Source organism: Electrona antarctica, assembly GCF_951216825.1.
Source record: "Electrona antarctica genome assembly, chromosome: 6".
NCBI classification, from domain to species: Eukaryota; Metazoa; Chordata; class Actinopteri; order Myctophiformes; family Myctophidae; genus Electrona; species Electrona antarctica.
In genome coordinates, this window is record NC_136811.1 from 45,042,216 (window position 1) to 45,068,330 (window position 26,115).

At 42.2% G+C, this 26,115-nt stretch overlaps 2 protein-coding genes across 2 annotated transcripts in view; both read left to right on the top strand.

Moving 5' to 3' along the window:
* me1 (malic enzyme 1, NADP(+)-dependent, cytosolic) overlaps nucleotides 1-13,854 on the top strand; it is a 117,880-nt gene extending 104,026 nt beyond the window's left edge. The window contains exons 9-14 of the mRNA XM_079503059.1: nucleotides 1,343-1,456; nucleotides 3,789-3,894; nucleotides 4,004-4,146; nucleotides 7,942-8,115; nucleotides 12,307-12,405; nucleotides 12,803-13,854. Of these exons, the coding sequence (XP_079359185.1) occupies nucleotides 1,343-1,456; nucleotides 3,789-3,894; nucleotides 4,004-4,146; nucleotides 7,942-8,115; nucleotides 12,307-12,405; nucleotides 12,803-12,970 (804 nt within the window). The 3' untranslated portion in view covers nucleotides 12,971-13,854. The remainder of the gene's footprint in view (nucleotides 1-1,342; nucleotides 1,457-3,788; nucleotides 3,895-4,003; nucleotides 4,147-7,941; nucleotides 8,116-12,306; nucleotides 12,406-12,802) is intronic.
* A 1,402-nt stretch (nucleotides 13,855-15,256) lies between these two features.
* On the top strand, nucleotides 15,257-24,245 carry mchr2 (melanin concentrating hormone receptor 2; the record flags this gene model as incomplete). The annotated part of the gene is made up of 5 exons (XM_079503786.1): nucleotides 15,257-15,456; nucleotides 16,392-16,601; nucleotides 21,480-21,674; nucleotides 23,109-23,228; nucleotides 23,936-24,245. 5 exons carry the CDS (start codon nucleotides 15,257-15,259, stop codon nucleotides 24,243-24,245), a joined length of 1,035 nt encoding a protein of 344 aa, XP_079359912.1.
* Between the last annotated feature and the right edge of the window lie 1,870 nt (nucleotides 24,246-26,115).

A 26,115-nucleotide genomic window follows, 5' to 3' on the forward strand; every position in this document is an offset into this window, starting at 1 on the left:
TACCTTTACGGATGAGATCTGCTAATGCCCACTTCCTCTTTATTGAGACGGGGTGCATACTTAGTTTAGACTAGTCATTGGTTAGACATGGGTTAAGGTTAGGTTTAGGTGTGCTGCCCCGTGGGAGGTTAGGGTTAGGGTGAGGGTTTGAGATAGGTTGTAGTTGTAGGACTAATGACTGGTCTAACAAACCAAGTACTGTCTGATGGTGACAAATGCCAGGAAGGCAGAGGCAGTCAGGAGGGAGAACAGGAAATACAGGCAGCTATAGAAACCACAACATGGTTGTGTGGTTGCAGAATTAACTGTTGATATAACGCAAGCTGATCTTACTCCTAATATTGGGGAGATCTTCAATAGAGGGTATGCATGTGACATCATCATCATACCGATGATACCGATCATACTGAGTGGAAATAGCAAACATTTGGCACACAAATGAACACAAATTTAGAGGATTATGTTACAAACCAATAAATGTAGGGATACATTGGATTGGTAACAGTATAACATTACAAAACCCGGTCATGTTCATGTTACTTTTACTTTATTTTAATTAGCAAGAAGATCCGGTAGGTATGGTTCCATCACCAAATTACTGTTTGTAACTGTGTGTGTAAGAAGCAACCATAGGCTCTAATACCACACTACCTTTATCTGTAAACAGACAAATAAAATGCTGAACCGGCTTTTGTAATTGTATACATATACTGTACACAGTATCTAATTGAGTCAACGGGCAGAATATATATTGGATCATCAATTTATTAATCATTACATCATCGTTACATCATGAAAAGTAACGACACCACCCAAACCTCTATCAGAATTTAATTGTGCTTTAAAACAGTACGATGAATCACAGTCGACTGAACAATAAACTCTTTATAACAACAGAAAAAAGCTACAGGCCAGTTCCCTTAACAGGAAAATGGCCATTAATTCGACATTGGCACAAATATCTTCTAATAGGGAGCACTATTTTGTTTATTTGTTTAGCCTGTGGCCCAGGCCACATGGCTATGTGTATAGCCAATATTAGCCATTACACATTTACTCTTGGTATGAACGGCCATAAATGCTAGATGAGTTTTTAGAGTAAATTAAACCATGTCAAAATATTCTGCAAGGGAGCACTTGAACTGGATTGATGTTACTCTAAAGATTAAATTATCATTCATCGTACAAGCATGGCTTAACAAAAATGACATTAAATAAGTTGTGATTAATTATAAATTATTGTTTGCTGTCTGTATATCTCTCTCTCTCTTTCTCTCTCTCTCTCTCTCTCTCTCTTGCTCCCTCTCTCCTCTCCTCCTTTGTCTTCTCTTCTTTCATCCAGGCTGCCATGGGGATTGCTGAACTGATCACCATGGCGATGGAAAAGGAGGGACTTCCGAAAGAAGTGTGTTTGAAAAAGATTTGGATGGTTGACTCCAAGGGTCTCATCGTCAAGGTAACTATATCTTGACTTTGACCATGGTCTTGCACGCACGCACACACGCACGCACAGATAGACAGACAGACAGACACATACACACACACAGTTCTACACAGTAAACATCTCAAAATTGGGTAGGTTTTTATATAAATTACCTCTGAGGGTTTTAGTGTGTACCATTTATTAAAGTAGGTCTATAAAAGGCTACTATTCAAATTCATGAGTTCCAGGAGTGGATGCTGTTATTTTGTTCCCCCTGATTTAGTTTTGTTATGCCACCAAAGATAAACAAATACAATACAATCTTTATATTATAATTAGGGTTCTCCCGATCCGATCACGTGATCGGAAATCTGGCCGATCACGTCATTTTCAAATGATCGGATCGGGAGCAAAAAACATGATCGGGACATCCCTAGAATCAATATTATACCCATATCATGATATTAGACTGGATACTGTCTGTGACTTTGGATATTGTACTATTGTGATATGGCATAAGTGGTATAAAAATATATCGGATCAGGAAAAATCGGTATGGGCAGATACTCAAAATCAAAATTCAATCAAAAATCGAAATCGGATCGGGAGCAAAAAAACGTGATCGGGACATCCCTAATTATAATGCCAGTTTTTCCTCTATTTTTTGACGATGGGTTCTCAGACTGCATAAACACATATGAGCTCGTTGTAAAGGTTTTGTTGTAAATTGTCAGATTTCACATCTACCCAAATCCAGGGCCGCTTTAAGGGTAGTGCGAATGGTGCGGCCGCACAGGGCCTCGCGCATGCGAGGCCTCGCGCTAGGCAGTGTTTTTTTTTTTTTTTAAGAAACAATAATCGCATCGCAGCCCGTTCCTTCACAGTTGCTGCGGTCGGCTTGGAGCCGCCCCCCCCCCAGGGGGGCCTCCGACGGCCGCGCGTCGCCTCCTCCTCCCAAACGGCGTCACTTATTCGTCCTCCCGTTAAGCAACGCCCGGCCGTCCGGTCGTGGGGCCCCCTGTTGTCCCCCTTTGCGCTGCGCAGTGCCGTGCTAGCTTGCGCTGCAGAATTAGAGCAGATCTACAAGCTCACAATGCGTTGCAGCGCGACGCGTTGTGAGCTTGTAGATCGGCCGCGCCAGCGCGCAACGCAGTCGAATTATACACACAATGGAAACGAAACAAAAACAAGTTGAACACATGTAGCCAGGCTAGTTGAGTGCACAACCGCTCCCGCTCACAAACAAAACGACTCGTCACTCGAGTGAAGTGAAAAGGTATGCTGTCATGTATGTGTGGACAAAAAAGGTTTTATTTCAAATAATTAGTCGCGCATGGACCGACGACCTCTCTCTCTTTCAGTCTCTCTGTCAGTCCAGTCAGTCAGTGTCATGATTTCACAATTTTCTAATTGAATTTTGATCGATCACAAACTGTCTGCAGGCAATCAAGCAAATGTGATACTTAATATTTAAGTATCAAAAGTAAGTATTAATTAATTAATTAATTCAAAAAAATCGCGCGCGCCTCGCATTTCTCCCAGACGCCTCTGCCCAAATCCTCCACTGGGTTAACCAGCTGTTAACCAGCTGTTAACCAGCCTACAGCCAAACAGGAGACAAGAATGGTTGCAGAGGATGGTACTGTAGTAGATCAGAGGAAGTCCCTCCGATTATCTCTCGGTTTTTGTCAAAAGTTGAGTTTAAATGTACAGTACGGTAAGGTTGCTTTGCATTTGACTGAGCTTTTCCTCAGCAAGGAACCTGTCAAGCTGAACACAGACAGACAGACAGATGTCTGTCTGTCTGTCTGTGTTCAGCTTGACAGACAGACAGACACGTTATTTGTTCTTGCGGAAATTCAATGTGTGCCAAGCAGCCATCAGGACACAAACATCACAATACATACAAACACACAATACATACAGTAGACAGATCATACAATACATTGACAATACTACACAACACCGCTCTTATTTACAGAGTGTAAAATAGAATAGGCTACATGCTGTATAGTTCGAGAGGCATCACATTACACATTTTGCAGATAACTGAGTTCGGGCCTGTTTGTTCAGTCCTATTCATGTGGGGACAAATTATCTCTGGTCTTCAAATGGTCTTCTGGGTGATAATAAAACATCCTTTTCTGTAAACATCACTAACTATCTCTATCCCTCTTTAGTCTTACCTCGTGGAGTTACGTGGAGTAACCCTTCACTCACCCACTCTCTCACCCACTCACTCACTCACTCAGTCACTCAGTCACTCTTTCACTCTTTCACTCACTCAAACTCCCCTTACTCCTCTTTCTCCCCTCCCGTCTTTCCCCTCTGGTTTCACCTCCCCATCTCCTCCCCCTGCTCTTAGGGACGAGGCAACCTGACTCACGAGAAGGTGAGATTTGCGCACGAGCATCCGCAGATGAGGAAGCTGGCAGACGTGGTGCGGGAACTCAAACCCACAGCCATCATTGGTGAAAACAAGCATTTTTGTTCTCAGAAGGCTAATTTCAGGCTATTTTCGTATGCTTTTAGACAGGAGAGGCACCCTTGAACTGAAAGTATATTGGTTCTGTATTGCAGGCGTGGCGGCCATTGCCGGAGCCTTCACAGAGGAGATAATCAAGGACATGGCCTCTTTTAATGAAAAGCCAATCATCTTTGCACTCAGCAACCCAACAAGCAAAGCTGAATGCACAGCAGAACAGTGTTATACCATCACAGAGGTACTTGCTCTGAACTGCTTTCTGTTCCTTTGTCTTGGCTGTATCGATAATGTGCTCTCTCTGTTAGTCAGATGTTTTAGCTGTGAGTTTTATTTAACATTAAAATTAAAAGATAGCATAATAGTTTTTTTTTACTGTAGTGTAATATTTGTTAATAACAATGGGACAGATAAATAAACTCAACTACAGTTTTTCTCAAATCTTTCTCAAACTCAAACTTTTGATGTATAAATGTATTTCTATACCAAGTAATGTAAACATTATGGAAGGCTAACTGAAATAGAGAAGAATGTCACAATGATGTGCAAACTCAGATATAGCTAAACCTTTCCCAGTCAACCAAAAGATGGCACTATAATGTAATATAATATTAAAATGTTCTACTTTTGAAAGGTATGTACAAGGCTACTGTGATTTAGATTAAACTTGTTATGCACACATTCAGGCATATGTGTTCTGTACAACTTTGCTAAAACACATTTTTACCAAGGACGGGTGTTTCCAAATAATCTAACATGATTAAAATGGGTTTGAAGTTAAAATGGGTTTTTTATATGAAGGGTCTGTTAAATTGAAATATGTAAATACTAAGTCAAGCAACTTGTGTTATATATAATAATGTCATGCGTTATTAACCCATTAAAACAGGGAAAGCATGTGTGCCATTTTAGATTTTAGCTATTATATTTAGCAACATACCGGTACGTTTTTCAGAAATTAGGATATAGAACATTGGTTTAGAACAGTAGTTCTCAAATATAGCATAATAAAGCGCACAACTTGTACATCTGTTTTAATGAACATTTTTGAAAAAATCCTGAATGTGTTTGCTTGGCACGAACCAGTGATTTTAGAATGTGCCTGGGTTAATGTAGCGCGTGTGATTTTAGAATGTGCCTGGGTTAATGTAGCGCGTGTGATTTTAGAATGTGCCTGGGTTAATGTAGCGCGTGTGTCCCTCCATTAGAATGTGCCTGGGTTAATGTAGCGCGTGTGTCCCTCCATTTAGAATGTGCCTGGGTTAATGTAGCGCGTGTGTCCCTCCATTAGAATGTGCCTGGGTTAATGTAGCGCGTGTGTCCCTCCATTAGAATGTGCCTGGGTTAATGTAGCGCGTGTGTCCCTCCATTAGAATGTGCCTGGGTTAATGTAGCGCGTGTGTCCCTCCATTAGAATGTGCCTGGGTTAATGTAGCGCGTGTGTCCCTCCAGGGTTAATGTAGCGCGTGTGTCCCTCCATTAGAATGTGCCTGGGTTAATGTAGCGCGTGTGTCCCTCCATTAGAATGTGCCTGGGTTAATGTAGCGCGTGTGTCCCTCCTGGGTTAATGTAGCGCGTGTGTCCCTCCATTAGAATGTGCCTGGGTTAATGTAGCGCGTGTGTCCCTCCTGGGTTAATGTAGCGCGTGTGTCCCTCCTGGGTTAATGTAGCGCGTGTGTCCCTCCTGGGTTAATGTAGCGCGTGTGTCCCTCCTGGGTTAATGTAGCGCGTGTGTCCCTCCATTAGAATGTGCCTGGGTTAATGTAGCGCGTGTGTCCCTCCTGGGTTAATGTAGCGCGTGTGTCCCTCCTGGGTTAATGTAGCGCGTGTGTCCCTCCATTAGAATGTGCCTGGGTTAATGTAGCGCGTGTGTCCCTCCAGGGTTAATGTAGCGCGTGTGTCCCTCCATTAGAATGTGCCTGGGTTAATGTAGCGCGTGTGTCCCTCCATTAGAATGTGCCTGGGTTAATGTAGCGCGTTTGTCCCTCCTGGGTTAATGTAGCGCGTGTGTCCCTCCATTAGAATGTGCCTGGGTTAATGTAGCGCGTGTGTCCCTCCTGGGTTAATGTAGCGCGTGTGTCCCTCCTGGGTTAATGTAGCGCGTGTGTCCCTCCTGGGTTAATGTAGCGCGTGTGTCCCTCCTGGGTTAATGTAGCGCGTGTGTCCCTCCATTAGAATGTGCCTGGGTTAATGTAGCGCGTGTGTCCCTCCAGGGTTAATGTAACGCGTGTGTCCCTCCATTCCCCATGTTGGGTTAATGTAGCGCGTGTGTCCCTCCATTAGAATGTGCCTGGGTTAATGTAGCGCGTGTGTCCCTCCATTAGAATGTGCCTGGGTTAATGTAGCGCGTGTGTCCCTCCATTAGAATGTGCCTGGGTTAATGTAGCGCGTGTGTCCCTCCTGGGTTAATGTAGCGCGTGTGTCCCTCCATTAGAATGTGCCTGGGTTAATGTAGCGCGTGTGTCCCTCCTGGGTTAATGTAGCGCGTGTGTCCCTCCTGGGTTAATGTAGCGCGTGTGTCCCTCCTGGGTTAATGTAGCGCGTGTGTCCCTCCTGGGTTAATGTAGCGCGTGTGTCCCTCCTGGGTTAATGTAGCGCGTGTGTCCCTCCTGGGTTAATGTAGCGCGTGTGTCCCTCCAGGGTTAATGTAACGCGTGTGTCCCTCCATTCCCCATGTTGGGTTAATGTAGCGCGTGTGTCCCTCCATTAGAATGTGCCTGGGTTAATGTAGCGCGTGTGTCCCTCCATTAGAATGTGCCTGGGTTAATGTAGCGCGTGTGTCCCTCCTGGGTTAATGTAGCGCGTGTGTCCCTCCTGGGTTAATGTAGCGCGTGTGTCCCTCCATTCCCCATGTTGGGTTAATGTAGCGCGTGTGTCCCTCCATTAGAATGTGCCTGGGTTAATGTAGCGCTGGGTTAATGTAGCGCGTGTGTCCCTCCTGGGTTAATGTAGCGCGTGTGTCCCTCCTGGGTTAATGTAGCGCGTGTGTCCCTCCATTCCCCATGTTGGGTTAATGTAGCGCGTGTGTCCCTCCATTAGAATGTGCCTGGGTTAATGTAGCGCGTGTGTCCCTCCTGGGTTAATGTAGCGCGTGTGTCCCTCCATTAGAATGTGCCTGGGTTAATGTAGCGCTGGGTTAATGTAGCGCGTGTGTCCCTCCAGGGTTAATGTAGCGCGTGTGTCCCTCCTGGGTTAATGTAGCGCGTGTGTCCCTCCTGGGTTAATGTAGCGCGTGTGTCCCTCCATTAGAATGTGCCTGGGTTAATGTAGCGCGTGTGTCCCTCCTGGGTTAATGTAGCGCGTGTGTCCCTCCTGGGTTAATGTAGCGCGTGTGTCCCTCCTGGGTTAATGTAGCGCGTGTGTCCCTCCATTAGAATGTGCCTGGGTTAATGTAGCGCGTGTGTCCCTCCTGGGTTAATGTAGCGCGTGTGTCCCTCCATTAGAATGTGCCTGGGTTAATGTAGCGCGTGTGTCCCTCCTGGGTTAATGTAGCGCGTGTGTCCCTCCATTAGAATGTGCCTGGGTTAATGTAGCGCTGGGTTAATGTAGCGCTGGGTTAATGTAGCGCGTGTGTCCCTCCAGGGTTAATGTAGCGCGTGTGTCCCTCCAGGGTTAATGTAGCGCGTGTGTCCCTCCTGGGTTAATGTAGCGCGTGTGTCCCTCCTGGGTTAATGTAGCGCGTGTGTCCCTCCATTAGAATGTGCCTGGGTTAATGTAGCGCGTGTGTCCCTCCTGGGTTAATGTAGCGCGTGTGTCCCTCCTGGGTTAATGTAGCGCGTGTGTCCCTCCTGGGTTAATGTAGCGCGTGTGTCCCTCCTGGGTTAATGTAGCGTGTGTGTCCCTCCTGGGTTAATGTAGCGCGTGTGTCCCTCCATTAGAATGTGCCTGTGTTAATGTAGCGCGTGTGTCCCTCCTGGGTTAATGTAGCGCGTGTGTCCCTCCTGGGTTAATGTAGCGCGTGTGTCCCTCCATTAGAATGTGCCTGTGTTAATGTAGCGCGTGTGTCCCTCCCCCCCATGTGACATGTGTTCTGTAGGGACGGGGCATCTTTGCCAGTGGCAGTCCATTTGACCCAGTGACGCTTCCAGACGGGAGGAAGTTCTACCCTGGTCAGGGAAACAATGCCTACGTGTTCCCAGGCGTGGGCCTCGGGGTCACAGCCTGCTCCATACGCCACATCAGTGACGACCTCTTCCTCACCACAGCAGAGGTACCCTGCCTCTATATTTGAATCATTTGTTTCAGACTCAGGGCTTAAAAAAACCCCAAAAACAACGATATCTCCACATGCACTTTGTTTGAATCTCTCTCTCCTCCAGAACTCAGAAACATCGCTTTACGCTTTCTTTACGCGTTTCGTCTCAACGGACCTACCTCCTTGCCCTTTGTTTACTTCATTAGTGTGGTTGCCCTTAAGGGCAACACTATAGTGCTTGGGTGACTTCATTTCTTTATTACAGATAAACTTTATTTTGTCCCACTACTACTACTACTACTACTACTACTACTACTACTACTACCACAGTTTTGGCGGCACTCACTCGAAGATGTGACGATATAACCATGAAGCTGACGATATAACACTTTACGTTTTGTTTTTAGAATTAAAATAAAGTTTTCCCTGGATTCCTTGGGCCATGACCCAACTCCCCATCTGTATAGGTGTTCAAACACAACACACTTTTTGCTTCTCCTCCTATAGATTTGTCCAAATCTCACAAAATTGGATGATCTCTGGACCCTTGTAATGAAAATGCATCATACAGTATTTTGATAGTCCATATCGTTTGACCGTAATCGTCTTAGTGGGAGGAGCCTATTTAACAAAAGAATGCAATCCAATCAACCCCAAATTTGAATTACATGCAGAGGGTCGTGTAGACGTGCACTCAACGAATATCCAAAAGCATTTCCTCTTTGACCCGTAGGGGGTGCCACAAATGTAACCGTTTGATGCAAAAAACTTTTTTAGGGGCTCATCAAGCCTCTCAAAACTCTCAGGAGTTACGTGACAATGTTATTGGCTTGCAGAATTTGTGGGAGTTGCCTATTTCATAAAAACAAGACACCGTATATCACAAACACAGGATCCGATCAGCACCTAATTTAAATCGCATGTCGCATGGCAACCAGCGCTATATTTCTCCCAGCGTTTTCCTTTGGTCCCGGCAGCCGCAACTTACTCCTATCAATAATCATATCAAATTGAACTTTTGGTTGCACATCCTGTCTTGTGCAACCACACTTGCAATTTCCCCAAATTGCACCTTTCTAGTTCTTCATCACTACTTATTTCACCCTAACATCAGTCCATCTCACAACGTCACGGACTAGTCCCACGAGACCAGTGACTGTTGAGCATCGATTGAAACAAGCCTTTAATCTCCCCTTCTCATCTGTGAACTGTGTGATTTGATTGAATGCGAGGCTCACCTACATTAATCTCACATTGCTGTAAGATTGGCCTCCCACTGTGATGTGACCTTACCTTACGAGAGACAAAGGAATGACGTGGGCCTTGCAGAATCACTTTGAACCCTCGGATTTAACAAGTGCAATGCTGTTAGCCTTGTGGTTCTTTCTTGTGCACTCTTGCGCATGTACACACACTTTGACACCTTTCACTAATCCTGCACGATGAAGCTGAGCCTCAGTTTTAATTTCTAATTCAGTACTATTAGCAGATCATATCAAGGGTATATAAGTTGGACATAGTACGCACATGGTAAGAAATATGTGACTGAGAGAGAGGGAACAACATAAAAACTGCAAAATCCTGAGTATCCATTTTTTTGAGTCCACGCATTGGGGCATGTTACAGTATCACAGTACACCAACATATAATGTAGAATTGTAGATCTACAGGTAGCCTACATTACACTGCTCAAATCCAGGTGTGCCTTCGGATTTTGTGACAACTACATTGTTATTGCAATATACTTTTTACTTTTATCACTACTTTGTTTTCCCAATACAGAGGCAAATCTTTACCCTGAAAAAAAAAACTACATCATCATAGCTTCATATGTCATACATCATAAAGAGAGGTTACTGAACATTTAAGACTTACGCATAACACTGCTTCTCAGGGAAGTGGGTACCCACCACCGAAACAGACCACAGTATTTTTGTCTCATGGCATGGGCTCTTGTTGAAGGCGGTCATTAGTCCCCTAAATCCAGTGGTGGAAAGTAACTTAAGTACATTTACTCAAGTACTGTACTTAACAATTGTGAGGTACTTTTACTTTACAAGAGTATGCTATTTCCAATTTTACTTTTACATTTACTTTTGCTCCACTACATCTTAGAGGCAAATATTAGACCTTTACTCCACTACAATTATTTGAAAACTTGTTACTAGTTACTTTGTGGATTGTTTTTATTTTGAATTAGAAATCATAGCCTACATTAACCCTATATACATTTTGGCAATTTGAAAATAGACGATTTACGTCGCTTCACACGTTTTCGCATACGTTTTGATGCCAATACTTTTGCACTCTTACTTTTTTTACTTTTACTTCTGGACTTGTACTTGTAAATTGCCATATTGATACTTTTTACTTAAGTAAAAATTGTTTGCATAACACCCACTCATATGACATAATCAATCTGACATTCAGCCCATGCATTACTCCCCAATTAGAAGACTTAAACGTGTAAAGGAATTGTGTGTATGTATTGAACACAGAACAGGTCAGAACAAAGGCATGGCAGACATAAAGGTGAAGTTTTTAAAGACGAGGCTTTCAAGGCACAAAGCCGTAGTGTACTGTAGTGTACTGTAGTGTACTGTAAAGCCAAACCAAGGTCAGAACAAATGCTGCAGAGAAAAGGCATGATAAATAGAGCAATTGTGTTCGGAAGCAAGAAATAACTACTTTTCTACTTTTAGAGTGGTTTGGGGGGAACATCTGATAATGAAATCAACTTCTTCAGAATGTCAGGGACGGAAATGGAAGAATATTTATTGGTTGTATTTGTTATGCTTGCTTGCTATGTTAACACATTGAGAGCCCACGCAAAACTGCCCAAAATCACTTTCACCTAGAAAATCCATTCACATTTTTTATAATTCAGCTGACTGTGGAGACACATGCTGGAACTTTTTACTTTGAAATGTTTTATAGTTTCGGAGTTATTTAATTTAAACGCCAAATGCATTCTCAATGGCGAAAACACAAACTTTGGCACCACGTGTTAAAAAAAAGTGTTTTGATTTTTCTGATTTTTTTTAAAATCTTGGGCTATGCACGGGCTATGCACGTGCGGTAATACCCAGGACGTCCACAGACGTTTTGGGCACAAAATGTGTTAATATAGTGTGTTTTTGCAATCATCCCACCACTGTCAATTTAAAGCTTCAGTTTAAAGGAGCATTCATTGATTTGGGTGATTTAGAGAAAGAAAACGGTCCGCCCCGGTAACAAGATGTGCACATGCACACGCTTTACAGTGCGGGGACTCGCAACAGGCCAACAGCACGTGCACCAAGGCCCGCCCCCACTCGATCATGATTGGAGAAAGCCAGCCTTCATCCTGATTGGATGAAGTCTGGCTAACCCTAGCCAAAAATGAAACCTATGTTTTCTTTTACCCCAGGGGATAACTGGGGACAGGGAGGAACTCCTTATATGGTCAGCATAGTAGGGAGGATTAACCCCAAAAAAATGAATTTTAATTAAGTGAAATCACTAAATATATCTTTAAAGCAATGTCACCTATAGTTCAAAATGTCAGTGGTTTGGTTCCTAGTCCCCTAATTCCTGGATTCTCTCTGCCCATGACTTCCAGTCTCTCTCCACTGTTGTCAACGATGGGGCAAAAAGGCTCCATAAAGTATTTCAATACAAAAAGCATCAGCATATTCAGTCAGGGTAGAAATTATGTTTTTCGTAAATGAACGCCCTACTTTGTCGTATGTCAGTGTCACGCAAAAGTAGCTCACAATGTGTTGCATCACGATGGGTTAACCGTGAGCTTGTAGATTTGCTATTTGTTTGTACTACATTTAAAAAATGGTTGAAGTGAAAGTTAAAGCTATACTGTGTAACCTTTTCAATAAAACAAAAGTTAAATTTGATATGATTATTGACGGGCAATTCTGGCTTTCACAATACCCACTCTATGAATGTCACCCCCTAAAGCCTTTTCTAAATCGATCGAACTCGGATGCTTCCGGTTTCCAAACTCTACCCCTTGGCCACTGGCACACAAACACGCACCAATACCTGACCTGACCCCCCACCTCAGTCTACAAATATAACAAAAATACAACCATAGTTGAAACGGTATTCATGTCAATCCACACACATGATTGTGTACTGTGCCTGCCTGGTATGATGTGCCGTAGCACCTCCTGTACTGTATGTCCTGAGCTTTTTTTGGTTTGTCACCAGACCATTGCTGATTTGGTGACGGACAAGGACCTGGCAGAGGGAAGATTGTACCCTCCTCTCAACACCATCAGGGATGTGTCCTTAAAACTGGCCGTCAAGGTGAGATCCTCTTCTTTGAGATGTCTTTCTCAAAGAAATGGGTGAATAAAAGAGTGGGTTAATTGAATTGATTTTTGCACATCTTGAATAAAGAGAATATAAAAAGGGCAGAATGAATCATTTGCCTTACCTTTGGTTCCATTGTGGCTTAAATCACACAAAACGCCTTCGGCTAGCCAACCTTTCTCACATTCATCACATTTAATGGAACATTAAAACCAGGCCAAAGAATTTATTCTAACCGCAACACTTTAAAAAAGAAAAGTTCAACAGTTTAGGACAGGTTGGAGCGTGGTGGTTTTAAAACTTTAGCTAATTATTATGAAACTTGGTAAGCAGAATGTTTACAGGTACCTACGAAAAAAACCTCCTTTGTAAAACTGTGTGTTTCTCGTAGATCGTCGAGTATGCGTACAAACACAACATGGCGACGCTTCAACCGGAGCCGGCTGACAAGGAGAAGTTTGTCCGCTCCCTCATCTACAGCACGGACTATGACGAGTTTGCAGTGGACGCCTATCGTTGGCCAGCGGACACCATGACCATCCAGAGTTGCAAACTGTAGGTCAAGTGGACAGAGAGACAGATGCCCAGGGAGGCCGCCAGAAGAAGAGAGAACGAGGCTAACTACTGAAGTGCAATATCATCAACTGCAGCGACGTCGACGTTTTTTAAGAGGCCACGTGTAGAATTTTCTCATCAATATGTCGCTGTGAAATTGGCTGTGGTGACACATGTTGATGCTACTCAGCAAAGAAATGCACTAGTGTTTAAAGTCATACAATAGAATGAAATGGTGCATTTAAATATAGCACCTTCATCCAAAGCGCTTTACAGTGTGCAATACATGTGCAATACATGTGCGCAAACATTCACACAAACAAACCATACAAGGCACCAACTTGGTCAGAGAAAGCAATTAGGGATTCCAGTGTCTTGCTCAAGGACACTTGGACACTGACCCAGGGGAGCCTGGGATCTAACTGGGAACCTTACGAGAGTGGGCCACTTGAGTGGCCCACTCTGCCTCCTGAGCCACTGCCACCGCCCTAGAGTGTTAATTTAACTCTAAAAGGGAACAATTCTACCCAATTCAAATGTTTTAACAGTTAAATTAATACTGAAGATTTTTACTGTGTAAAATCTTTGATCGGTTTAATGCTTTCTATTTGGCCTTTTTAGGAGTTCTCGGGCTCAAGTTCCTACAACCGTCCCTCGTAATATCGAATAGAGTGGTAAGCTAAATCTAAAGAGTAGCTTATCATGGCAATAGAATGTAGAGCCAGTTCCAGTACGCACAATTCATTTTACAATGATATATTTAGAGAAAATTCACAGGTTACCTTTTAATTGTTCTGTAAAAGGGATTTATCGTTATGATTGTGTCAGCTAAAAGACAAAACCAAACACTGTCAAATAAAAAAAGTTTTGATTGATGTTTACAATGTGTTTTCGTAGTCGCCTACATGTGTTTGTTCATCCGGTATAAACGTGTGTACACAGTAAGGTTATAAAGGTCTGGGATCCAATCTTGGGATCCAATAGAGCACAGCGCGTTTGCAGAACATATGTTAGCTACTTTGATACGAGGGGGCCATAACAGGCTTCTATAATGACTTGGTACACTATAGATACGCCTTAATATCCTCCGTGCACACGCTATTAAATAGTGAGTTGTGACGCATGCAGTCCCCTCTCATGTTCCTCTTATATTACAATGTTGCTATACGTAGCAACATACGTAGCACATACGTGCTGATCCCCAGTAGCATGTTTGTCTTTGACCCCAGTCCCACCAGTGAGGATGTGAGTGATATTGACCATGGCTGTGATGTTGACATGGGTTATTGGCAATAAGGGCTGCCGTCGTTGGAAGGCTGCATCGGTAACAACAGGTGTATGACAGAAACCACAGGAAATTTCCATCTTGAAAGTTGCATAACCGTTAATGTAGCGCATATTTGGAGAGGGATAGAAGGACTTTTATAGTTGTTGTCTCTGGCTTCTTGTCAGTAAAAATGAGATGAGATGATTTATGCCTGAATCGTATGTAAAAGTATTGACCTAACTACCAAGCAACCAGCACAGAGTTGAATACAATTTTGATAGCAGTGTCAAATATTGGTTTGTTCCATCATATTTCATAGTTTCTGGAATGTTATGTGAAGGAAACACATTGATTTTGTTTCTTTTTCATAGAACATTGCACTCAAAGGGAGGGTACCTTCAAAATTATATTTATGGTGTTTTGTGCATACATAATCATTTTGTACAGTATGTACATTGTTTACGATCTCCTCATCCGGTGGTAATCACGTATTTTTCTAAATCAGTGACTGATGTACAGTACATGTACAAAGTAGTGATGACTAGTTTGCATTTGTAGGAGTATTAGTTACAGTATGTGATTGAAATCCGGGACATGACAGATGTGCCTTTATTTCAATGGATGTGCAGCCTGTAGAGTGTGTGTGTGTGTGTGTGTGTGTGTGTGTGTGTGTGTGTGTGTGTGTGTGTGTGTGTGTGTGTGTGTGTGTGTGTGTGTGTGTGTGTGTGTGTGTGTGTGTGTGTGTGTGTGTGTGAGTGAGACTGTGTGTGTGTGTGTGTGTGTGAGAGAGAGAGACTGTGTGTGTGTGTGTGAGAGACTGTGTGTGTGTGTGTGTGTGTGTGTGCTTGCTTGAGCCACCAGTAAGCTTCACTGCTGCAGGTGCAACAGTTTCTACAGGAGTTGATGCAGTCGGATGTTTGCAATGGGGACTGGAGAAGGATGTTTTGTGTGTGTGTGCCATGAACCACTTTTTGTCATCTTAATTAATCACTAAAAGGCTATAATCTTATTACTCCTGGCAACATGAATGAGACGATGGCATCACCTTCAAACCGTTCTTTGTTTCCGAACGTGTCCTGGACCTGGAGTGATGACAGAAATTCCTCTGATGACTACTTTGATTTTGTGTCTTTTACGGAAACCACCATCCTTCCTGCTTTAATTGGATTTCTCTGCTCTACAGGACTCATTGGGAACATTCTTGTCTTAGTGACAATTCTGAGGTAAGCTTTACTGAGTTGAACTGAATTATATAAAAGCCCCAAATCATCTGACCATGAACTTTTGCACATCAACATACATTTTTATTCATTTTATTCATCTTTTTTTTTATTCAATACTTGATTGCATACTGAGGTTTTCAAGTTCGGACTTTCATTATGATCACACAGATTAACTCGAGTCCAAGTAAAGATCTGTGGAGTCTTGCATTCTTTACATTCTTTAGCAATCAAATGTATAGGCTACCATCAAACAAAGGCGTTTTTTCTTTTCTTCAAAGGGTGTGAATTGGTGCTGGGGTGTCCATAGGGAATTCCACTCTGGGCTCTATACTAGGACCCCTGTTTCATCTACATACACCATATGATATGGTGTATGTAGATGAAACATATTCAACAGGGGATGCGTGAACCCCAGGGGGTCCTCATAGTCATTGCAGGGGGGCCTGCAAGTTATTGTTTGAAGTAATACAAAATAAAATGGATAGTTACTATCAAATATTTAAATATGTCTGAAAATATCCAAGAATTTATCCAATCCAATATGTTTTGATATGGTAGAGAATTAAGCTGCAGAGGGATGGCATGAAGAGCAATAAGTTGCTGTTAAATGGTGCATTTATATAGTGCCTTTATCCAAGGCGCTTTACATAGTTCATTACATTCACCCATTCACACACACATTCATACACCGATTGCGGCAGAAGCCATGCAAGGTACCAACCAGCACATCGGGAGCAATTTGGGGTTCAGTGTCTTGCTCAAGGACACTTCGACATGTAGACAGGAGGAGCCGGGATTCGAACCGCTGACCCACGGATCATTGGACGACCTGCTCTACCTCCTGAGCCACAGTCGCCCAGTTGTTGTTATTAAAATGTGCATTAAATCATTCATTAGTAATCTGTGATCTTTAGTGTTTTCTTTATCCCTTCCAGGACAACAAAGAAGACGGTGCCTGATGTGTACATCTGTAACCTGGCCGTGGCAGATGTGGTTCATGTGACCGTCATGCCCTTCCTGATCCACCAGTGGGCGCGTGGTGGACACTGGGTGTTTGGCAGCACACTATGTACCATCATTAACTCTCTGGACAGCTGTAACCAGGTGGCCTGTGCTGCTGTGATGACCACCATCAGTCTGGACAGGTCTGTGCCTTTCCACTTCCTACAACACCATCAGTGCTCCCTCTGGTTGTTCCGCATGATTTAAAGGGATCGTGACATTAAAAAAAAAAAGATTTTAAGCGGTCTGGGGTTTTCTGGCTCAAACAAGTGCTCTGATTTGCCTGTGGACTGTGAGGTAAGAGTCCACAAATCCCAGGCATGTATGACATAAGAATTTGCCTGCAGATGTCACTGTTGAGGGATTGTGCCTGTTTTCATTGCAGCTCAAAAGGCTTCAAACACATAGAGAAAAGCCCAGACCACAGAAAATCCACTGAATGTTCAAAGTCAGGTGTGACACACTGACACACACGCACGCACACACACACACACACACACACACACACACACACACACACACACACACACACACACACACACACACACACACACACACACACACACACACACACACAACACGTGTCTGAACGTAGTAGCTGTGTAGTTCTTTGACTTGTGTTGGAGAGGTTGGTACACTGAAAAAAGGCTGCAAAGTGCATGTGGGTGCTTCTATCGTATTGGTTGACACTGCATCAAAGTTCACCATGCACTATTGAACTCTTCAACAGTGTCAACATGCCATGGCGTGAAGCTCCAGCCCTTTGCTCCCATGGTCCTCATTCACAAAGGAGAAATACGCCAGAGTGTAACGTATGCGTAAACAGATACTAAATATCATCGTATTTCTCTGTCCGATCACGCTGCAAATTTGCTCCCGTCTTATTCAGGGAAGCTGGTGTAATCACTTCATTTGTGCGGATCGCAGAGTGTAGCCTTTCCGACATCCCACACCATATAAGGCAACAGGAAATATCGAAATACATCATCATAGCCAGCACAGAGCTTTAATTATATACAACAGCCGCGATGAGCTTGTACAGAGCAGTTAATTTTGACAGGCGGGTCTCTGCACGGACAGATCTTCAAGCAAACAGCACGAGTTATATGTATATAATTATAAACGAAACTTGCCAACTTGGCACGCATTGCTTCACTAAGTCCACTCCTTGTTAAATGTCAGAACGTTAATAAGTTAACTGATGTTACAGTTACTTTCACATAATGAGAAAAAAGTTAATTGGTACTGTTCACCACACGACCAAATGCTATATTACAACTCGGCAATGATAAAAGCCCTTAATGATGAATGCACTGCAGGGTTATAAAAAAAAGAAGAAAGAACAATTGCACATAGAGGTCAAATAGATATCCGATCCGATTTTTATCAGAGCTGCATTGATTCATGCGGGGATCATCTCATCTCACTGTCATCTGTCTGAATGCCATGTGGAGAATGGATTTGTTCTGATCATGGACACGTAGGCATATACATTTTCAACCATATACGGCGGGTAGCCTATATCCTCTTTGTCAGATCCTCTTTGTCAGCCTAAGTGCAGGTTAATTTCATGATGTCGTCATATTAAAATGATTCGCGGGACATTTGGCACCAAACTTGATTGATCTCATGATGAGATCAATGTAGTAGCCTACAGCCTAGCTACAGTTGCCCATATTATAATTAATTAAGGTGAGCTGGCTTAAAACTATGACTGGCCGAATTGCACGCGCTGATGCAATAATGTGGACTTCTATTTTTTTATAGGGCTAATCAGATTGGACTGTTCAGCGGCAGCATGCTGCTGCCCCCCCCCCCCCCCTCCCCCCCCCTTTGTGTGTGTGTGTCAGACTGACTCAAAGGAGCTCCATAAGAACAAAACAATTTAAATAGGCCTACTGCAGGCATTACTACACTAAACAACGTTGAATTTGTACAGTGCAGAATGCAGATAAGTGTATGTTCTTATTATAATTGTGAGTTTGTTTTTTAACATGCAGCGCGAGACTGCGAGAGCCGATCTACAAGCTCACAACGCGTTGCACTGCGAGTAGAAAGCTGTCAAGTGAGCAGCGCAATCGAGCATGCTAGAAATATCCTAATAAATAAATAAAAAGGTGTCGGGCTTGCAGGGGCAGTTTCTGTATGGGACTCTAGGCTAACCTGCCTCTAGAATGCATGCATTTAGGCATACAAGTGATACTTGGCTTTTATATAAGCTATCATTTTTGTATGTGCTGACCAATGTTTTGGACACATGCCTACATATTTTATCTGAGATTTGGGGACTTTTAATTGAGACTAAAGCCTTCTGAATAAATCTACGCAAGCAGTACACTACCCTCTGAGCTGGCGCAATCCAACGTCACCGTCAAGTTCACGTTCAAGTTCATGAATTCCCACGTAATGTGGGAATCCACGTAAATGCCTGTCCGCTCACGCTCCGCTCACGTAACGTCACTTTATGAGTGTAAACGCCGTTGTGAATGAGGCCCTAGAGTGGAAGTGAACAGGCCCATACTAGGCTATACAAGAGTATGAAAACCTGTGAGATAGAAATAATCTTGACTCTTGATTAGTTTGACTGTTACGGACCAATAAGTCTAGGCTGAAAGGTGCGCATAACATATAAAACGGACAGGAAACCAACTACAAATTCGAAAGTACTTTTACTTGCACTTGTAGAAAAAGCTTACAGAGTTACAAAAGTAGTTGTTCCAGCACAAATGGCTCAATAAATACATGATGGAAGTTAATCGACTTTCAAGTACATTGGCTATGATTTATAATAAGAGTAACTAATAAGCAGTATCAGTTATAGAGAAAGATATTAGGGCAAACTGTTGACGAGCACTTACAGCGGTAAGGTGTTCCAAAAGAAATTTGGAAGCCTAACGAAGTCCTTCCCGAAGGGAGCTACAACTAAACAAAGGTTAAAGGTATAAGCAAAGTTAACTAACAAAAGATAGTAACGAATAGCTGGAGTAAGATAAGCGATGTTGTCTCGTCGGAGTCCAGGCAAAGACTGTCTTTTATAGCGGATGCACTGAGGCCTTCAGTGCGTCACATGCCCGGCTTTGCCAATGAGGGTGATCAGGCCCTCACGTAGCTTCTACTGGTTCTCGCGAGAGATGGCAAGCAAGAAGGGACATCTTAGTCTGTAGCTGGGATAAGCACAGTCAACACAACAAACCGCAACACTCACCATAGCGGCGCCATAAGACTGTAATAATAATAACATAACAGCGGGTGGCTGTTTCATGACACATATAGCATAGACATGTAATATATGTCAAAATAATATTGTAAGTAAAGATCACATTTTAAATAATACAGAAGTGACGAGCATAATTATACATTATCTCTGGAGCTACTACCAATATTACATAGTCATTGGTAAAATTCTACAAATCGTTGGTCAAACTGAAGTGCCAGATGCTGGAAGCATGATCAGCAGCAGATATGCCGCAAGACATTGATTTGATCATCACACGTTTGGGTACGCAATGAACACAGGAGTGTTCACGGGACAGCAGATAACGAGGCGTTATTCTGCCTACACATACCTCATGTCCTAGTATGAGCGAAAAGGGGAAGGGGAACCACGTCATTCCTTGTTTGACCCGGCAAAAACTCGGATGTGTGGCTCGGAAGTGTAACCCCCCCGGGAATCGAACCAGGGTCTCCCACATGGAAAGCCAACATCTTAACTAGACTTTTGAGGTTGTGAGCCACTCTGTTACATCATGATCGTCATTGACAATTATTTCCAGTTTGATTAGATTAAGTTAGCACAAACACGTATTGAAAGGGCAATTTGATTATACGTGACAGCCATACAAATTTACATTTTCTTTTAATCTACAGTAACAATGACGAGTCAATTCTATTTGAACTCTTGATACCTGGACATGTGATGAAGGTCGTTTGGACAGAACTGTTGTCACTCAGCTGAATAAACTGCTGCTCTATAAGTGAAGACAGTGTGCTCTTTTTTTTCTCGTGATTTGCATTTGTTTGCAGGCTGAGCCAGGCTCCGACGCACCTGTCCTTGTAGGTGTGCAGTCTGGAGGACTGGAGGACAAGGACTTTTCTCTAGGAACTCTTCAGACATACAAATGAAAAAACACAAAAACATATGTATCAACAGGCTTCTCATGAGAACAAGAAAACAGACAGCACTCAATGAATATTCTTCTAATCTGATTAGGTTGAAATGTTAATTGAAAAATTAACATTTGAGGACCCTGATGTAAACAAGTCAAAGTGCTTTTTCTGGTTTCATCCTCGTAGCAGTTTTTGTATTCACTTGTGCTTTTGTTTGAAATGTACCCATTCTACCGTACTAACTCATTTTCAATCAATCTGTCTGGGTGAGGCGTAATACATACGTATACACGTATACAATACATATGTGAAAAGATTCAAAAACAGTCAATATTCTAATGACATTGTACTGTGCATTCAAACATGTATTATTCTCATGACATTGTACTGTGCATTCTGCTTTGCAGCCTACCGTATACCGATGATTTAATCCTGTTCTCTCCTATAGACATTGTGCTTCTTAAAAAGAAAAGAAGAACCTTTATTTAAACTCGGAGTACAATTGAGGGGCAGGCCCTCATTTGAAACTGCCAATGAAAGTGTTAACATAAAATAATAATTTTGTGAACATTGGAAGGAAGGAGGAATCCTATGTTAAAACCCCACTCACCCATCTCCTGTTGGATGGATGTGAAACCCATAAAAAACCCATATCCTGGAAGACGTCGAACCTGAAAGAAAGTAAAGACAATTTATGTTTTGATTAATGCTGCAACCCCCCTCTTCCCCCACTTACCAACCAAAGCTTGATTCTGCTGTGAAAGTAAAATAAATTATGCCCGTTGGGCTGAAGTTGGTCCTGGCCTGCTCCTGTGTCTTGGTCTGGTGCAGATACAACACACTACACTGCCAATAATCTTTTTCTTCAGCTTTTTGTTTTTTAACTTCTCTCCTTCTCTCACTCTCTCTCTCAGGTATCTGGCAGTGGTACATCCCTTCCGTCTGATGGCTCTCAGAACCAAGTCCAAGACCATTGGGATCAACCTGTTTGTGTGGGTGATCTCTGTTGTCCTGGTCCTACCTTCCTGGATCCACTCTAAAGTAATCCGCTTCCCCGATGGCCTGGAGAGCTGCACCATAGACCTGGTCTCTCCCAGTGCTGTTCTGTGGTGAGGCATGACGCAACTGACTGTTATTGAAACTTAGAGGAGGCCATATCATGTGCAACCCAAATTCCTTCAGATATACTTTAAATTACAGGGTAAATTATTATTATTATGTAGTATGCATTTTTTGTCATACAGTAAGGAAAGATTTCCTTTTGTTTTGTCACTGATGTGTTGCATAAGGCTGAGATGCTAGAATAGTCCGGGTCTAGATGTAGCTGTAAAATTGTCCCGGAATCTAATATTTTCACCTTTATTGCTGCTTAATTAATTGATTTGTTCAATCGTGCACAATTGAGGTATTTATATTAGACCTAAGGCCCCTGGGAAGGTCTATAACGACTAAATAGTTACTACTAAGCGAATTACTCGGACATATACTGTTTAATGCTAAAGCTTGAAACTGTTACTCCGGTGTTTAAATAATCCAAACCAGTGTCTTTTACATTATTTATTGGTCATTTCATTACACATATAATTAAAGCACACGTTGGTAGGATTACAAATGGATGGATTCAGTTTGCCTGTTGGCCTAAACTCTAGTTTATGAGGATAGCAAGAACTAAAACAAGACAGTAATAGTTGGTAGTTAGACTGTGGTCTAAACAGTTAGTTAGAGTTAGACTGTGGTCTAATGGTTCGTTAGGTAATTAAAACCTGTAAGGATGACAAAGAAACAGAGCAAATAGCACATTATGTTTACAGCTATTTAACTGATATTGTACTAATATGCAATGATATAATGTTAATACAGAAATAGAATGTCTCATACCGTTAGTCCATTTAGAAGTCAGATCGTGTGTTTACACGGCTCAAATCTTGTGGTTGCAAAGGCCTAAGCCTTGGTCAGTTAACGGAGACTTCTGCCTCCGTTGGTGTTACACAGAAATGAGACAGAAAATAGCTTTTTCCTGCCATATAACCCTGAGAGGCGGACCTGCTCAGGGGGTCGGTTCCAGGCTAGCTAATTTGGTAACTCATGGCTCCATAGGGTGCCATGGCTAATCTGATGCATGCAATTTATGGCAAAAGGCATCAAATGGTATGAATAACTCCACAAAAATATTATTGAACATTTTTATTACAACCATTTTCCCAAAATGGTTGTAATAGCGGACACATCCAGTACTGATGAATGAGGGGTGCATCGCTACGTGGCCATGGCGGATTACATCTTTGGCAATTGGCACCGGGTGAAAAATGGGTTAAGAAATCGTGGGATAAAAGAAAAATAATCTATGTCCATTCTAACAGAAAACACCTGTCATACATATAGCCTCACCACTCGGAGCCTACCGTACATGTGCATTACTCACTATAGCACTAAATAGCACAAGTTAAGCCCAAATGTTCCGGATTTCTGTTAAACAATTCTAAATGAGCTCTGTCTGTCCGATAATGACTGCACCACCCCCTCTCTCCCCCGGTCTCCTCCAGGTATACAATCTATCAAACTATCACATCTTTCTTCCTGCCTCTGCCACTCATCCTTACCTGCTACATCCTCATCCTCTGCTATACTTGGAGATCGTACCTGAGGAACAAACAGGCACGACGGTGAGATTATCAGATCATATCTTTGCAATGGCTGTACTATCCTCATGCACTGTAATGAACTTGACCGGCCATGAATATATATATATATATATATATATATATATATATATATACCCCTTATCCCTAAACTACTTTGCTTTTTTTTTACTATTTTGAAAAACATTTTTGAATAGTTAAAATTGCCAATCTACATCGACACGTTGTGAGCTTGCAGATTGGCTATTTTAACTATTCAAAAATGCTTTTCAAAATAGTAAAAAAAAAGTAGTAAAAAATCGAGCCCTACAGTATGTCAAAATGCGAAAAATTGACTACAAGAACTCAGTGAACCGTGCTGTGAAATGTATTTCACGGTTTCTGGATCTGTTTGCATAATTATGCTATACGGCTCAGTTTCAGATTCAGGCTGTCAGGAATTAATTTGGGCCTTGCTCAGGATGTGGCACTAACCCGTTGTTCTGTGAAGCCAGAGCTCAGAACTTTAAATTTAAAAACTAAAATGACAAGTATAACACGTTTGTTCATCTAGGTCATTGGTAGTGTTATGATAAGAATCATAATTTTACGTTGATCTTATGATGATCTTTATGTGTTAGTGTTGAGCTTGTCCCCGCTCCAAATGTCAAGAGAAGTTCCTCCCATTGAGCTGTCACATTATCAAAGAAGTGCTTCCGTGTTCAGAAGAGATAACTCTCAACTCTCTCCAGTTACAGCACCAAGCTGCCCCGCGTGCACGCCATCCGCCTCACCAAGATGGTGCTGTTGTTGGTGGCGGTTTTCCTGGTGAGCGTCGGCCCTTACCATGCCCTGCAACTCGTCAACCTGACCGTCCACCGGCCCACGTTGGCCTACCACACCTTCTACTACCTGTCCGTCTGCCTCAGCTATGCTGCGAGCAGCATCAACCCCTTCATCTACATCCTGCTGAGCGGTCACTTCCGCCGCAGGCTCACCAGATGCAAGAACTATTCTTGCAGCGCCTTCCAGGTCCCCACTGCGCACTCCAGTTTCGGATGATCTGCGTACTTCTTCAGCTAGGAAGGTTAACTAGGTTCGTAACATAGGACAGGAACATTAATGACCGTCATAAAGGCCATTTCTGTATCTCACCCACTGCATATGTCATACACAAAAGAGAATCGTTACCAACTCTGCTTGAGTGATATCATTGTGTCTTTGAGTATCTAGAAAAGTGCTCTATAAGTTTGATGTATTGTTATAATTAGTTTGGTTGCTGTAGGCAACACACTATTGTTCTAGGTCAGAGAATTTTTAAGTTTAAGTTTTTGTTAACCTTTTTTGTTCATTGAGTTAAATGGATGTTTTTTTGTAACCTTTTCTGTAACCCCAAAAGTCCAATTTCTGTCCTTTATCTGATTGGACAATATAATGTCCTGCGGATTCCTCGTGGCTTGCAACCCAGAATTTCACCTTTCTAGTTATCATTATCATCATCATAACCACTGTCTGAGTTGCAAAATGCAGACATTATACTGGGATAGTAAAGTTTTTAAAAGCCTAAGCTTCATTCACACCAAGGAAGCAAGAAGCTGCTTCAAAATATTTCCTTCTCATTTTTAAGCATCATGGGTCTCAGAAACCATAAAAGCTACAGTTTCAAAACTTGCCAGATATAGGTTGGCAATCTGCCGACTATTCAGACAGCCTATGTCATTACTGAAACATGGCCTATATGTAACCAAAATCATCATAACCCTTACACATGAATATAATAACCAGCATGACTTGAATTTCTGTAATACCTTTACAGCATGTGCTAATAATTTTTCATTAACATTGCATTCACTTTTTTATTTTTGTTTTGAGTAGCAACTTATTTTTGACCAAAAACCAATGTAAAAAACATATACTATACTTTATTATTCTTACTTTCACTATATGCATGTATTTGCTATTTGTATGTACAGTTGAATAAAATCTTAAGATATCCCTGGCCAAATTGCTTAGGTCTACATGTTTTGCTGAATCCGATACAGACTTTGTAGTATACAAACTTAAACATTACATATTTCTATACATTTTAATATACATTTTGTACATGTCTACTATTTAATAATTGCTTAAATAAAACAGTAGGCCTACATGTGTAATTTATAAGAATGTACTGTATCTATGCCATCAGTAAAAATCTAAGCTTCTAAACTTTTTTTGTCGTAACCTATAACCTTGTCTTCCTACTGTAACAGACAATGTAACCTTTAACATGACACCATCATCACATTCCAGACTCCAGGTCATTGTATCCAAACGGACCTATGGTACAGTACATTCAACACTCTCCAGTGCTCCACTCCTGCTGATGTATGTTATTGCTATAGAAACCCCATCACTCCATTCTACCTCCCATGCAGCGCGTCCTCTCAGACTCTGCAGAACGTGTTTCCAGGCATCTGGGTGAGGAAGATACCACCGTTTCTCTGAATGATGTCGTCTTTCTGTTGTCCTCGGGACAGAGAGAGCTTAGCTGTGTGCTGTGTTTGGATCCAGTGTGAATTGACAGACATCTCATGGGGAAACAAGATAAAATACATACAGCAATTAAGGGATATTTCACTTTCAAGATTAGATTAATTTAAACCACCCATCTTGGTTCTAGTCTTTATGTGTGAGGGCAGGGCGTTGTATTTTTCCCTAATATTTTTATAGGCCTATATTTTTTTAGTGGTGCAAACCACTCCAACAACCAGCTTTGTCTGTATGTTTGTGTACGTGTCCGTGCACAGGTGAGCATGGTTGTAATGAAATTAAATTAAATGATTACTATATTTACCCAGGGTATCTGGGCTAAGCTCAAGAACTTGTTTCCAGCCAGGCCCTGCTCATAACATTTCATCGTAGTGGTTCAATGCCTTGTTCAAGGGCACTT